The following is a 17198-nucleotide window of genomic DNA, read 5'->3' as shown; positions in this document are numbered from 1 at the left end:
AGGCGAAGAGTTGTAACCTCATTCACTAAACATGTTACTCGAAAGGAGATTATAATGTGTCTTGAAGATTATTGATTATTATTTTAGAGGGACACTTCAGGAGTTCAGGAGACCACTGGTGTGGGTTGGAAGACGGATCGGTAAGTCGGCTCCAATTCTACATTCCAGTAAAGATCGTTGCCACAACTAACGCACCTGAAGATGCACGTCGCGTTCATATACACTGGGCATGTTCGTGAATGGTCAACAGGAAAAGGAGTAAACAGGAAGCAGACCCTCTACTCTTAAGTCGGTTGCTTGAATTCGAGTATTGCCAAGAACTCAATCAGCAACGACACAATAAAAGGAATTTTAAAAAGAAAACATAGGGGATTAAGAAAAGCGAGAAGTTAGAGGTTAAGACTGGGAGCGAATAACTGAATGAATATACATCCTCACAGTTTCTCTGTTATCTTACCTCAGTGCCCTGCTCAGTTTATCGTAGTTCATTTGGGGTTTGCACTTCCTGGCCCCCCACAGTCGGGCCACCTCGTCCGGGTCCTTGATGACAAACTCGCCGTAGTCCCCCTGCCAGGCGATGACATCGTGGTACTCCTCCTTCCTGAGCAGCTCCAGGATGAAGTGCCACAGCTGGATCTGCCTGGACCCGGGGCTCGACTCGGGCTTGTAGGCCCAGTCTGGGAAGGCGTACCCTGAAACAGAAAGTCAGTTTAGTAAAGTTAAGTTTAAAGCAAGGCAAAACAAAAGCCCAGGATACACTTAGGAGTCAGCAGTTGTAGGTGTGCAACAGTGCAGCTTAGTCGAGCACAGGCTTGAGTGTCATATTGCACATGTCTTCACCACCACCACCGCTCAAGTCTCCGTTGTATTGTTCTTTCATTCTCCAGCCAATCTGAGAACGATGTTTGTGGCCTATTCACCATAACCTCCATGGACATGTCCACAAGAAGAGGAAAATTGACCCCAGCTTGAACAGGGAGAGTGTGACTGGAGGAAAACTTAATAACTGCTGCAGGCTGACCTCCGCGATCAAGGCACAACATTGTTCAGTCATACTGAAAGTCTCTCTCTGAATGAAAAGTGAACTCAGTGGAAAAATGAAGGCCCATGTTTGAGAAAAAAAACAATTAAGCCTTGAAATAGCTCCAATGTGAAACATGGAGGAGGCTCAGTTATGTTATGGTGTTGCTTTGCTGCATTTGGTACAAGGTGTCTTGAATCTGTGCAGCACACAATGAAATGAGAAGAGTTTTTAATTGATGCCTTCTGCGGCGAAACCAACTGCCCAGTTGTCTGTTTCAGACCAAGGTCATCGCTCCTCCACCGGATCATTTGTAAGTGAAAGGTACGAACACGACCACATTCCTCTGCTGTCACTGAGTCGCCACCTCGCCACAGTAACTATTCACAGGAAGCACACATGCACACTGCAACTATATCAGTAAAATCTGTAGTGTCAGTGGGCTCCGTGGAACAGTTAGGCACATGAAAAACCTTTCCACCTCTCCTCCACCTCTTTCCTCTTATGCAGTCACTCTTTCCAATGACCGGGGGGGAAAACAACACGGCCAGCCACCTCTCCTGTCTGATCCCTCCATCTCTCTCTCCACCCGCTGCTCGAAGGAAACGCAGAGTAAGCGGCGCAAAATGAGAGGGTGGGCGTGGGTAGAGGATTGTTTGTGTGAGCACGTGCGCGCCCAAATGTACGAGTGTCAACACGTGCGTCTGAAAATGTTTGTGCAAGTCCCCCACTAACATTCTGTCGCCTGGGTGGTCAAGAAAATCTGACACGACCGAGCAAAACAGTCTATGAGAGTAATATTCTGCCAGATATAGTCTGGACTGGATTTCACTCCATCCGCACTAATAAAACGCACAGTGAGGAGGTTAAGTCACCAAAGGAAAACTCCATCCACCCTGTTGAAGTGTCGTTGTACAGCACATTTAACCCAAAAGTTTTGCCGATGTTGGTTCATAATGTTTGCTGCAAATAATGTAAAGCATAGTGAATAACTAGTGAAAATAGAATTACCTGCCTGGTGTAATGCAATACAATAAAACAAAAATATAAGTATGTTTGTGTTTGACTCAATACTATACTTATTTCAAGGCTGAAGTGGTGTTATATAATGCTATATAATATAATGCCATCAAAGAAAACAATAAACTACACCTCCAAAAAATAAACACAACGTAGAATGAAAACCCCTGTCACCCTGTCAGCATGGATTAAGAACTAACCCTGTTTCAGAAAAGTTGTATGAACGTTTATTTATATTACATTCTTCTTTGAGAACACATAGAAAGACTAAAAGCACGAGGGCCGGCGTCCGCAGTGTGTTCAACACCACCACTGCATTCAGACGACAGCAGAGGAAATGCGATGTGCCGGGCTTGAGATCGGTCAACAAACGGGCCCAAATCATCAGATTATGGATGCGCAGGCCTGTCAATGGAATTGCTGGGTAACGGCCCGAGGCGGAGATAGATAGCCCTGATAATCTCTGCTGCACTAACCGGCTCTGACCATTTAGTCACTGTTGCGTAACACTAAATAATGTTGATAGCACATCTGCCAGATACTGTATCTATGAATCTGTACACAAGTGTTTCTACTACAGCCATTTATCAATGGGGATTGAGTTATTGTTTTTTCTGCCTCTTATACTTGGTGAGCGACGGAAGGCTCAGGCATATGAAAGTTTCCAGCTTCTAGTGAAGAATAGGCTGAAATGAAAGTTACCATGATACGTGTCCTCTAACTAATTAGAACGTAGGCCACGAGCTATTCATCAACCACCGCTCAATGGTTTCCCTCCACAGTGATGTATTTGCGAGACGTGGCGAATGAATCACTCAGTTGTCCCACCTACTTAGGAGAGATTTTGCAAATCAAAATAAAAGATTTCTTGATTTCAGTCAAACAATGTACAAGATGCCTACACATGTTCCATCTCCACAACGCAGACGATATTTTCGCGGTGTTGAATATTATGCAGATAGCAGGTGGCCAACCACAGTCAAGAGAGCATTGTTCCTTTTAACAAACAAACTTCACGATGTGTGAAATGACCACGGGTGTAAAAAAAACAAACTGCCTAAACCGTGTCGCCTTGTGTTGTGCAATTTCTCAGACTTTCCGGACCTGCATGTGTAGGTAGCAGTCAACACGCAAATGAAACAACGCTTGCTGTCATTGTATTTCCTTTTCCCCCTTCCCACCCTCCACCTCCTGTTTCTCTTTTACAACATTCAAACAAACACTTGTGGCTTGATCAAACCCGGAGCGAACCACAGACACGGAGCGACACACCAGGGGCCATCATAAACATACGGGCCTGGCTGTGCACGCTCCTCCAACAATAACACACAGCCGCCCACATGGACACACTCCTACTGCAGAGGACTGTTTCCAGACACAGTGAACTGGTGGTGACTGTGTCGGAGCAAATGATGTGTTCCAAGTCAAGTTGAGAGGCGTTTCGTCAAATCCCCAACCTGAGATGAGTAAACGAGTGGTGCCGACAGTATCTTAACCACTGACCCTGCGGTGCTGCTGTCGAGCTCAGTGGCCGACACTGGATGATTGTTTTTGTACTGGGAGTTTGTAACTGTCTGCATGTAAATGAGCAAGCGGAGCTCCGAAAGACACACACTGGAATTTAAGCTTTTAATCTGCCACCACTACTGTTGTTTGAGCAGACAGCGAGTTTGTGTGTCTGTAAAGATGCATCTGTAGTGATCCTTTTGACTTTGGCATGGACCACAGAGGTCATTACACACACACACACACACACACACACACACACACACACACACACACACACACACACACACACACACACACACACACACACACACACACACACACACACACACACACACACACACACACACACACACACACACACACACACACACGCTTGCACGCACGCAAGCACACACATGATATTTCAGGTCACCAAGTGATATTGATACTTGGAGGACCAGCAGCAGCAGCAGCAGCAGCGTGAGTGTGGGTGAATAAAGTCAAGAGGACAGCTCTTCGTAAAACTACACACAATTCACTGTCATCACTGCGACCATGCATGTATATTAATAGGCGCGAGTACTGTGCAAATGTGTGTGTGTGTGTACATGTACAGTTAAGTGTACTTTACATGCACACACACACGTCAGGGTGTTGACTACTCATCATTGTACATGTCAAAACTTTTACATCAAAAAGACCACACGGCATGGTCTAAGGACAACACAACAGCAACTTTTGTGAACGTGTGTGAGAGAGAGAGAATGAGAGACTGCGATGGTAAGGATTATATTTAGAGGAATGCTGGGAACAAGAACAGGTGTCTTTGTCCTCTGCACCAAGAGTAAGGCTGAGCTGTCCTGACTCACACTGGATCAGCTCTCACACACACACACACACACACACACACACACACACACACACACACACACACACACACACACACACACACACACACACACACACACACACACACACACACACACACACACACACACACACACACACACACACACACACACACACACACACCTTGGAGGAGAATTATCAGTGGGGAACAGATTTTGGGAATCTGTGTGTGTGCGAGCGTACGATCCGTGTGATGCTGTGCGTTATGACAAAGATGAGAGGAGACAGAGAGAGCGAGGAAGAGCCTGCAGAGGATGACCTAACCCCCACCACCACACTTAACCTCTCTGACCTCGACTCTCCCTCTTTGGCTCCTTCCCTCCCTCACCCTCCGCCCTCCCAGGGGAAGACACCAGATAGCCATTACAGCATGCATGTGTAGGCCTCTCTCACACACACACACACACACACACACACACACACACACACACACACACACACACACACACACACACACACACACACACACACACACACACACACACACACACACACACACACACACACACACACACACACACACACACACACACACACACACACACACACACAGCATCAATAATGTAGAGACTGGTGTGGAGGGTTGACGATAGGGGTGCATCTAATCTCTGCCATGGGACACTAGACAGAGTGCAAGTGCGTCAAGAGAGAGAGAGAGAGAGAGAGAGAGAGAGAGAGGAAAAGTGAGGGGCAGGTGGTAGAAAGGGATGCAAAGAGGGCAAAGAGGAGGGAGTGAGGGAGTGGTGGGGAGTGAAAGGGAAGAAGGCAAGATGAGATGGGGTGAGCACTAGGACAAGCAGAGAACAGAGAAAATAAAGTATGGGAGAGAGAGAGACAGGGGAGGGCGATCGGGGAAACAAGAGTGGGAAGAGGAAGAGAAAGAAAGACGGACAATGGCGAGAGTGGGAGAGGACAGAGGGGGTGGATGGATGGATGGAAGGAAAGAGGAGGAGGGTGGGAGGGATGGGATTAAGGGAGTGATGAGATCATAGCTCGTCTAGTAGTCTGTTGTCATCCAGGTCAGATTGCTTACCCCCTCCTCCTCCCCCCCCCCCCCCCACACTCCTCTCTAGGAGTGCGGATGCCTCTTTTCCTCTGTGTGATCTTGGTGGCAGGCCCCTCGCAGACTTCTAACGCTGCTGCTATTCCAGCTATGTGCACCGCTCGCCCGACCAACAATAACCTACACTCTTTCACACACCACAAGAGGAGAAAGAGAGAGAGAAGGGAGGGTGGGGAGGTCCGTGGAGATGAAAGCAACTGAGTGAGTATAGAGTAAAAGAGAAAGGAAAGAAAAAGACAAAAGACGTGAGGAGATAGAGAAATGGCGCTACGCTGTGAAGAAGTGGACACCTGTTGAGGCAGAGTCAAGCTTCAATATATAATGTTGGCATAAGTCGGCCTGTGGGTTCATGCTGCTTCCTGCCACTGATTCACATTAGTTCTTGTCCCATTTCTTAAAGCTCATTATTCATTTGATCAGTTGTTTTACTTTCTATTATCCCTCATTCTTCTAGTTCTCTCGTGCCCCAACGACAAAGCTGAAGCAACAAGTAAACTTAATTCGTACTTTTAACAAGCGATAATGCCAAAAAGTTCTCCAGTTTTACCTCCAGTTTTCTTTTTACATGTGTAGAAAGTATGAAGCAAGATGATGCTGCCAGTTGCTATTCAACATAAAAATACTGTAATCTGTTGTCAGATAAAAAACAAAATATGAAAATGCCATTTAAGGCTCCTTTACATAATTGTCAACCTGGGGCTGACGTGACGACGAGAGCGGGGGCTGATGGGAAGGAGTGAAAAGGCAGCCGGGCAGTCAGACAGAGTAGTGGAGTGAGAAGAGAGATTCCCAGAGCTGTGCGTCCTGCTCAGCAGCAAATCAACTGACAGGCCTGTGCCAAACTAACAGAGGAGTTGCAGACTCAGGGCTTTTACACAGTGCTCAGGGCCTCTGAACGGCCATTAGCAGCAGTTGGCTGGCACTGTACTACTTTCACCCAGGTCAACTTTAGCGTGGATGTGGGAAAAGACCGTTGCAAGTCGGTGTGTGGGTGAGGACGAGGTCACGTCAGCTCGGATGCTCTGCGAGCACACTAAATATTGAGAGCCCGTCTTGTATTGGCCCATAGCACATCCATACACAAGTACACACAGCCTTGTCTTTGTCACAGCTGCTCGGATGAGTGAAACTGCCTGAAGCGCGGAGCACAGCAGACAGAAACACAAGGCCAGGAGTTTGAAGGGGAGGGATGTTAGGGAATAATAAAAGAACAGGAGGGTGAGATGGAGAAAGTGAGAGTGAAAGGAGGGAGAGCGAGAGGAGGGTGGGCTCTGCAGGAGGAGGAGGGTAATTAGAGCCTATACGCATGACTCCCAAAATGTCTGGACTCTTCCCACCAAGTCCATTAAAAATTCATCAGGCCGATACTAGAGGAAGACTAGAGTGAGACACAGTGAGGGGACGACAGAGACGGAGAAAAAAAGAAAAGTTTATGGATTGGAAAACCGATAATTTCGGAGGGAACCTTTAACTCAAAATGCTATTCATTAAAAATTCTGTGAGTATAAATGTAAAAATGTCACAATATACCAATGTTGTATGAGAGACATACAAGAAGGGCTGCAGCTATCAATGATTTTCATTATCGATTAATCTGAACATTACACCCCTCACAACTTCCCCAGAATTGAAGAAGTTCAAAACCCAAATATATTAAATCTACTATCATACAAAAAACTAAGAAACTGGTACATACTGACGACTGAGAGTTGATCTATCATTAAAACTGTCGCCAATTAATTTTCTTTCTAATGATCGTATCAGCTCTGGCTACAAGCGTCAGACCTCTGTACGACATTATTGATTTGGGCAGTGAATTGGGTATTCTACGCAAAGAGTGAGAGAAATGTTTCAGCATGTGGCGGCACGTTTCACGACAGCCCCTGTCTGTCAATGTGTCTGCTCAAAAACAAAGGGTGGAATCAGCTGCTTGAAGCCGTCACCAGTGGAAATGTCTGGAAGAGATGCAGACTAGAAGAAGAATGGTCGTCTGATGGGCTTAGCTTATATTTAATGTCACACTATTACTTCAGATTCTTTTGCATTTGCGATAGATGATGACTACGATGATGATGAATAATTAGCAGCATGCAGAGTAGATTTGACTGGTTTGGAGACAATCTCCCAGAGAAATGTGCGCTGTGGTGAATAATCCAGATTACTCGCAACTGTTCGGGCTGGAGGCAGTTCACCACCCCAGCCTCACCTGTGTGCCAGAGGGGGTAAACACACACATCACACACAAAAGCATGTCCGCCTCGCAGACCGCTCAACTATTCTTAGATGTCACCAACGTCTACATTTTCTATAGGCTCCTACTCACTGCCGTATAGCTGCAGAAGGGAGAAACGGAGAAAGAGCAGGAGAGAGGAGAGTACTTTGTGGCCTTGGAGGGGCCAAAAATAGCAACGCACACATACACTGGGGTTATTGTTCAACAGTAGGAGAGCAAGAGAGAGAGAGAGAGTGTGTGCTAGGACGCACAACATGGATGGAGAAAAAAGAGAAAGTACAGAAGTGCTGAAGGAGGAAGAGGAAAAGGCAGCGAGAGCACAAGTGGGACAGAGAGTGAGAAGGACATGATGTAAGACGAGCGATGCGGTCTCTCGGCTCGGTGCTGTATAGCTCGCCTTCCAGTGAACAGACGGACGTCTTTTCCAGGAAATTGTAGGGGAGGAGCAAGAGAGGAAAGAGAGAAAAAAAGAAAAGAAAGAAAGGCACGAGCGTCCATTTGGGACGTCCGCTGCATATCTCAACCTCTAATCCACAAGCTCCCCAGCTAGACTGTAAACGGCTTGTTAAGTCCCCGCATATAGTTCAAATACCCATTAGCTGACGCAAGGCTTTCAAGTTGTTTTGCATGTTTGGAGAATGAAATTTAAGAAAGACGTTCAGACTGCTCAGTGTTAACCACAGTCATGTTTTCCAAATCGATTTCCAGCCTCTCAGACATTAGGTTTCCACACGTGTCCATGTAATATTCAAAAACTATGCCATTTTAGCATAGTGTGCTAATGCAATTAGAGCTGCAACAGTTAATCGATTAATCGATTCATAATCGACTACTAAATAAAATGATATTTCTATTATCTATTATTTTGATAATTAATTAATCGGTTCAAGTAGTTTTTATGAATAAAAAGGTCAAGATTCTATGATTTCAGCTTCCCTTGAATGTGAAAATATATTTCTGGTTTCTGTGACAGTAAACTAAATATTGTCAGTGTGTGGATAAAACAAAACATCATCTCGGGGTTTGGAAAACAAGGTCGAAATTTTTCACCATTTCATTGACCAGACAACTGATCCATTAATCGCAAAAATAATCAACACAACAAGAAGTTAATTTTGAAATTGTAAATGGCTAAAAGGTGGGGAATCAATCGAAACATATTGTGCGCTTGAAAACCTAAATTAATATTTGATAATCTAAGAGGAGGTTGCCTGGTATTTGAGGAGGCCGCACTCATTTGGTGAGAGCTTGACTTTAGACTGTGGGATCCTGTGAGGGCGAGAACCTTGAGAACTAAAATGCTGAGCTCTGTCCACCAAACACACATCAGGCCCCAAGGCACTGCACCTGATCTGCTCTGGTGGGCTGGACAACTGAAGCTGTCTGTGTAATCACACTCAAAAACACGCCTGGTGGGCAAGTCTGTGTGCGTGCGTGTGTTCCCCAGAGTGTGTTAAGAACAGCAGAATAATATTGTGTCAGTGAGAGAAGAGTCCTGTTGCTCTCGGGGCACTGTTAGGTATATTTACTCTCACCAAAGTGACGCACCGCTCCCAGGACATTAACCTCTCCTCTTTAGAAACACACACTCACATACACACACCTTCTGCATGCTGCACTCACACAAGCCAAGGTGCGAAGGCCCAGAGGACAAAAAACTTACAGTCATATAATTTTAGATGTTGGAGTTGAGCAGAATCTTAAGAAACCATTTTTCACATCCAGATCTTGAAGAAATCCCAGTCCACAGCAGTGGCAGCCTCATACCTGGTCAGACATGATCAAACGATGCTTGAACTCCCCTTTTTGAGACAATGCTGAGCACTGATACAACAACACTCACTATTAAATTACCAAATTTAAAAAAATCTATATAACAAGCATCTCACTGCGTGGAGGTCATTAGAACAGTGTTTTGCACTGGGGATTGCTTTGGCATCAGCAGACCACCAGGAGTGAATGTTACCCATGTTGCCCATGCCATCATTTTAGTGATAAAATGACTCTGTGATAAAATTATTTATCTGAAATAATTAACAACTAAATGTTTAGGGAAGGTTATCTTCTTTATATTCCAGTCTTTTGGCCAGACAAAACAAGCTGAAACGAAACGCAAATGCCAGAGCTAAAATAAATTGAATGGTCGTTTCCCCCTTTCAGACTAATAATTTCCTTCAAAGTTACTCTTAGAGAAACGCTGTAAAGGCCTCACACAACCATGTCAGGGGCCACAGGCGCCTGTCTTCTCCTTCACTCTGTCTCCCCACCTCACGGTCTGGTGTTAATGTACTCCTCCAGCCAACAGCTTGGCAGAGAGCTGCCAGTTGACACTTCACCTCAGGTTCAACAACACACTGCCCACTCTCACTACTGCCTGACAGAGTGTGTGTTGACTGCGCGTGTGCACTCCTGTGTGTGGCGACAGCAATACAGACATTAATACTGATAATATACTACAGCTTTGAACTTAAAATCATAGATTTTAAGTTCAAAGCTATAGTATATTTTGTTTGCCCCACACTGCTTGGCCTTTGATAGAGGGACAGTGGATAAGTGGCTGTCATCACACACGACGTGACTTGACTGTCACTGTGTAGTTGTGAGATCAGTTACTTTGCCACACCGGAGTAAATCAGATGTGGCTTGATCGAACAATATATCTGTCAGGCAGAGAAGGTGTGTTTGTGTGTGTGTGTGTGTGTGTGTGTGTGTGTGTGTGTGTGTGTGTGTGTGTGTGTGTGTGTGTGTGTGTGTGTTTCTCTGTGACAGGTGGTATTTTTGGGGGGTGGTTTCCAGGAATGTGCCACTAGAGCGGGACAGGATGTTAGCAACAGTTATACACCACACCAACAGATTGGTTTCCTCTGTGTGTGTGTGTGTGTGTGTGTGTGTGTGTGTGTGTGTGTGTGTGTGTGTGTGTGTGTGTGTGTGAATGTGTGTGTGAATGTGTGTGTGTGTGTGTGTGTCATTTCTGATACACAATAAAATCTGTCTAGAATCAAGGCAATACTCAGAAATAATATAGTTACTTCTACTAAGGAATAATTACGTTCATGGCTAAGTATTTACACGTACACTTGGAGGATGTGGTGAAAAGTGCTATGAAGATGAAAAATGACACTTATCCATAATATCTTATATACGTTTGTGTATAAGTGTGTTGCCCATGGGTAGAAGGAGGCGTAAGACAGCTCTCTTTACTTGTACATTCAGCTCAACTCTTTGAGTCATTATGTAAAAAGTTTGAAGGCGATGACTTTGTGGAATGTAGGGTTTTGAGTAATTGGAAATTGTAAGACACTGTCTGAATAAATACGCAGCAGCAGCATTTGTGCAGTCACCCACTAACTCGGTCTGAAGGGCCTCAGGTATAGTTCCACAAGGACGTGGAGGCAGCACAAGTGGAGGGTGCCCGCTTCTTGCAGCCACACAAGCTGCTGTCATTTGTGCACGGAAGTCCGGGCATTTTGCTGAACTGCTCCAGAGGGGCTGTCTGAAATGCTGCCTCGGGCATTGTCCAGAACTTTTCCTCCAAGCCTCCAAAGTCAGAGTGAGCCCGTGTGAGAATACAGCAGGAGAATCTCCAGAGAATTCAAAGCCAGCAAGTGGGCGTGTTGTTGACTGTCAACAAAAACACAGCTTAATTACTAATCGGAGGGTCTGAGGTTGGATCCTCAAAGTCCCCCAGTCCACATGACACCCAACTAAATGGGATGTATATATACAGTATATACACTTATATACACATAGGGGTCCAAAATTCTGACACCACTTTCCCTTTTGCCATTTGATGGCGTGAAACACGGCATGACACATACTGAGCTCATTACTATAACAAGTCCACATTATTAACAGTTACAGGCTAAAACATCCAGTGTGTGTGTGTGTACGTGTGTGCGTCAGTGCTGCTGACTAAGTGCGTGAATGTGTTTGTAATTCGGCATTCACAACGCATCCTGCCTCTCTCTCCCGCTCTCTCCTTCCAACACTGTCTCCTGGCAACCAGACACTTAAGGCCTAAAAATACCCCTCCCCACAGAAAAACGCAAAGAACAAAAAAATAAAGCATAAATGGCAATTAATCCTTTCAAGCATGGAACACGGACTCAAACAGACCAGGTATTAGAAAGAGAAGAGAAGAGCAGGGCGGTAGCGAGCGAGGAGTAGGAGGCTGAATCTGCCAGCAACAGGTAGTCGTCAGGAGACAGAGTTCTGCGCTGCGTGACGCTGCGCTTGTGTGTGTGTGTGTGTGTGTGTGTGTGTGCGCCAACTAGCCTTGGCAGGGAACAAGACAACTTGTCCACCATTTTCAAGAGCAGGGGCTGCTAAAGGCACACAAGCCTCCAGCCTAATCCAACGCAGTTTACCTGCAACGAGCTGGAAACAAAGTCTGTGTCAAACAGCAAGACCTCTCACTCTTTGACAGAGAGCACTTTTATTGTAACCCCCCCCCCCCCCCCCCCTCCTACAATGTTATGAAATCAACAATATTATGTAAAAAAAGAAAAGGAAAGCCAAGTGAGTCATGAACACATACGCGGAGACCTGCTGTCTGGTATCTGGAGTCGACACATTCCACAGTGGATTAACATTTTGGATGTGCGATGGCAAGTGAGAGACAACGCAGCGAGACACCTGATCTTTACGCCGCACGTCTCCCAGTTTAGAAGTTGTTCTTTGAAGATCAGATCAACACGCTGCTACATTTATGAAAAGTTTTGGTTTTAATTGCAACTGCAAGTTTTTTTCCTGAAAGTAAAACTTTTAAGGCCAGTTGGCAGAAGTACCACAATGGTAATTAGAAATGAACCGTAGTCTCTTCACCACACATGCAATTTTGACTCAAGGTTTGGTTGATTCAAGGGACATGGGCAATTGATCAATATATTTTCCACTGATTAATGAGTTGTTTAGCCGACAAGGGATAGTGACAGGTTTTGTCTTTACAGCCAAGTGATATTAAGGCTTAGATCGATCAAATATTAGACTAACAGGCCAATCTAAGAGCCTGTGACCATATTATTTTAATTTAAATTGATTATCAAATATTTAGCAGATTGGTTTTCAGTTGATTCATTTGTTGACTCATTGGTTCAGCACAAGGTAAAACCCTTTGTGGCCCTGTGGCAAAGCACATTAAACTGAATTGTTCTCACTCTCTCAGTGACCTGGTCAGGATTTAAAAAAAATGTTTGACAAAACAACATCTTGCACGTGTGGAGGTTGTTAAAGTGGAGCTCTAAAGGACATTATATTCTTAGATATTAACAGGAGTAAAGCTTAGGAAAACAGATGACTTTGGCCTCTGGTTAAGATCTTCTTACTTTCTGAAAACCTGTTTGCTTCAAAGTGTCGCCGCCAGCCACTTTCAGTATCTTGAACTTAAAGAAACAGCTTTGTTTCAAAATCAAAACACTGCGTGAGGAAGAACTGTGTCTACTTTGACTTGGATTCCGACACCTTGTCAGATGTCAGTCGATTTCAGCTAGTTGGCAAAACTTCAAGCCATTCAGTGCGTTCAGTGAGCTTGTTATGCACCTTTTCTCTCATTTTCCAGAAATAACCTCATTATAATCTTGATACTTGCAACTGGGCTTGGTTGTTTATCCTCTTGATAGCAACTGGAGGTTGCCCTAAAACAGCAACTGTGCGCAACATTTTGTTGAACTATCCAAAGCTTCTTGGCAGTAGTCAATGTAATCACTGTATATATTTTTTAAGTATTGCAGGGTTGTGGCGGTTCTGACACACAACTTAACCTGTCCATTGACCCAACCTTTTATTTATTTCTTTTAAATAGACAATAAACCCAAGTGGTTCATTTCCGTGTATCAGTGGTAGAGTCTACATTCAATAACTGAAAAAAAGTCTTGGAGAGAAAAGAGTTGACCGATAAGACACTGGCTGAGGATTTGGTAAATTAAACTTTGTTTATACAATACTTTAACCTGTAGTCTCATTGCTGTGGTTTTATAATCCTAATGCAGTGACACATTTCATTGTTTATGGACTTTAATCCAAGGTCTTATTTCTATAAAATTTTTCCAAAGTCCTAACTGAACCTAGTGCGTGGGTTGCATCAATACACAATAACCTTAAATGACAGAAGATTGTCTAATTATGAATCAGACCAATAGTAGTTGTTGTATGGTAGGTAGGTCATCTGTGCAAGGTGCTCATTACAACCCATAGTTACATTTTTGTTGTTATTGTAACCTCTAGCAGCGGTAGTAATTATAAGAGGAGCAAAGTACGATTTAGTATTTAGAGCAACAAAGAGGAGGCAGACAGGCCAGGGTGCATGGATAGAGTGACAAAGAACAGGATGTGAACACAGGAGACAGCTGTTTGTTTCCTGTGGGAAACCGATAGTCGTCATTGTTTCTCCTGACCATGGCCATTCCACAATCTGAGCAAGGTTTACTTTTAACGACAAGGGGAAGGTATTCCGACTGCAGGAAAGTAGTTATTGTTCGCCGCACCATGATCTTTCCCTAAACCAACCAAACGGTGACCATTCCATAAGCCGAAGCATGTGTTCTTCATTATTACAGATGAAGATTTGGTACGCTGCAGCCACGCGACTTTGAAAAACGCTTGTACGGGCTGTGTCAGAGAGTAGGGACAAATTACATATATGGTCGTTCAAATTGGAGGATGGAAGCAATCAGCGCCACCGACATTGCAACCGATGATTTCGTTTGTAAATGATTTTCCTTGTGTTTCAAACAACAATTAAAATTCCTTTCTTTTAGAAGTCCATTTATTAATGCAGCTGGTGCTCTGCAACAAAAATGTCAATTTCCTATTTGACTGAGCAAAGTAATACATTGATTGCAAAGACAAACAACGTGGGCAGGTTCTATTTAACATCATCATGAGAGAGAATTTTTTCTCTCTTATGTCATTTATTCGTTTCATAAACCATTAATTCTTCTAAACAAACTTTTACTAACATTTACTGTGTCACTTAACTTAAATAATCCCCTAGTTTGGCTCTTACATATGCAAGGAGAAATCTCTTGATGCTTATTCAAGACCGTATCAATTCATTTTACTTTACATGTTACATGTTCAGCCATACGATATACGTTTGATATCCCGAGTGAAGACCCGATGGCCGAACACACACAACAAAACATTTTCACACTCATCTTCAAAAGTCTCCAAGCTCACATGGGGATACCTGTGGCTGTGCCATGTGTGTTTTTGTGCGTGCCTCTTGTTATGAGCTACATGCTGTTGTTCAGAATAAGAGGTGAGAGTGGAATAGGTGGATGGCCCTGGGGAATCATGTTTTTCTCACAGCTCTGCTGCTGCAAACTGTGCAGGTGATGGCCTGCATTCACAAGGTATCCACCGTGGGTAGTAAGGTACAAACGCTTACATTGTGTTCAGTAGAAAACAAATGCAGCAATGTCATAAAAGCTACACTGGTTTTCCATGAAGTAAAAATGTACAGGGAAAGTGCTTTTGTCATCATCATCATCACTTGTTGACCAACTCTATACTCCCATCCAAAACATGCGCGCACACTCCCTTCTAGACTATGTGATCCTCAGGGGAGAGTTGAATCTAACTTGAGGGTGAAGCAGAGGTATTCTAAATGGACCCTTGGGTGCTAGAGTGAACAGGGGACAGCGGCAGCTTACCAACCGACGCTGTTGTCCTTAACGGCTTCCCTGCTGATTGGGCGAACAGCAGCTTATGAACTGTGTACATCCAGCTTCCACAGTGATAATAGATGGGTCATTAGAAAAATGAGGGAAGGGGAGTTGCACAGCGGCATTGCATCACAATGTTGGTGACGCTGATTGGTTGGATTTGCTGTTTACAACCTTACCAGAGAGATATGATCAAAATTGGGGATGTGAGGGGATACTCAACTTGGATTATAATAAATGGCATTACAGTCAAACAAAAGGTCCAACAATGAAGCACACTGAAACGATCGCCACCTTCAATCACCTCTGCTGCCCCTTAAAAAGCATTAAATTCATTACACACTGGCCTAAACACCAGGGAAAAAGCTAAACACAGTGTATGACACCGCAGAACATGCACATTCAAAGTCTGAGGTGTTGGTAGAATGTGTCCTCAGAGGTTCCTTTGCGTCAGCAGTGTGTGTGTGAACAGTACCAAAAATACACACTACTTCACCAAGTCCCATCAAGCTATTCCTTCCTCCACTTCGAGAGTATTCCTCCATCAAACCACCCCCCTCGCTCCCATTTGTGCGTCGAACCCTGTGCGCTTTCCTGCCATTCTTCTATCGCAGCTAATTTTAGATGAAGGAAAAAGCTCCGTCCACATCTGCTAGTCATTCTCCAAGAAGTGTGTGTATGCGTGTGCATGCGTGTGCATCGGAAAAAGAGAAGGAAAAGAAAACTGGGAAAAGGTCAAAGGCAGAGACAAGAAGAAGGGGGAAAAGGAAATAAAAGGAATGGCATAAAAGAACCAGTGTAACGACAGTGCCACTGTCAGAGCGCAAAGCAAATGTGTTATTCATTTCTGAAATACAGTCATTCAGACTGAGTGTTGTCCTCTACATTTACTTGGCAGCGGTGAACCGCAAGACCAAATTAACTGCCATCAAAAGTAAAGAGAATGTGAAATAAACTAAACATTATGATTTTAGCTCAATTTGCCCTGAAACACGCAGACAAATGTAAAGGCAGAGTGGTTGTCCCTCTCTTAAATTACCCAGATGGGAGTCATTTGTTGTCCGAAACAAAAGAACGAGGGAGGACACAGCCTGTGGTGTTGCCATGCTGGTCACAGGTGAAGTCAAACCTCAAGTAAAGACGATTTTTCAAAGCTGCTTTAGACTTCTATTTCAGACAGAAATGAATCCAAATCATGCAATAAATTCCTTGAGGTATAAAAATAATGGTTTTATGGAATTTAAATTTACACTGTTCACACACACACACACACACACACACACACACACACACACACACACACACACACACACACACACACACACACACACACACACACACACACACACACACACACACACACACACACACACACACACACACACACACACACACACACACACACACACACACACACACACAAAATTTCCCTATCAAAATGGACTACTGACTTGTTGTGAAAGCCCAGTTCTTGCTCTTGATACCTGGCCCAATTTCCTGGCAATTCAAATCTGAGTCATTGGTGTTTACAGTGGTGAATCATCGGGACGGCAACACCACATGCTGGCTGATTCAGTACATTCAACATTCGCTGTGTTTTCATGTTGAACACAACACCAGGTTTGAGACTGAAGAAAGACTAAAGTATCCCTAACAAAGACTCATAATGTCTTGACTACTGTGGGGTGTTCCTCTTTCACCCAACATGTACAAATGCTTTAGACATGCACTCAGGCATGCAAATGCACGCTGCACTCACACACACATGCACACACACACACTCCTGTGCATCACAGTGGT

At 44.3% G+C, this 17198-nt stretch overlaps 1 protein-coding gene across 1 annotated transcript in view; it reads right to left on the bottom strand.

Annotated features, from left to right (window-relative positions):
* Positions 1-17198, bottom strand: part of erfl3 (Ets2 repressor factor like 3) — a 46837-nt gene that overhangs the window by 14216 nt on the left and 15423 nt on the right. The window contains exon 2 of the mRNA XM_035641481.2: positions 458-692. Within this exon, the coding sequence (XP_035497374.2) occupies positions 458-692 (235 nt within the window). The remainder of the gene's footprint in view (positions 1-457; positions 693-17198) is intronic.

This window comes from Scophthalmus maximus, chromosome 1 (assembly GCF_022379125.1).
Source record: "Scophthalmus maximus strain ysfricsl-2021 chromosome 1, ASM2237912v1, whole genome shotgun sequence".
Taxonomy (NCBI): domain Eukaryota; kingdom Metazoa; phylum Chordata; class Actinopteri; order Pleuronectiformes; family Scophthalmidae; genus Scophthalmus; species Scophthalmus maximus.
The sequence above is the reverse complement of the archived record's forward strand: the minus strand, read 5'-3'. Positions and strand labels throughout refer to the sequence as shown.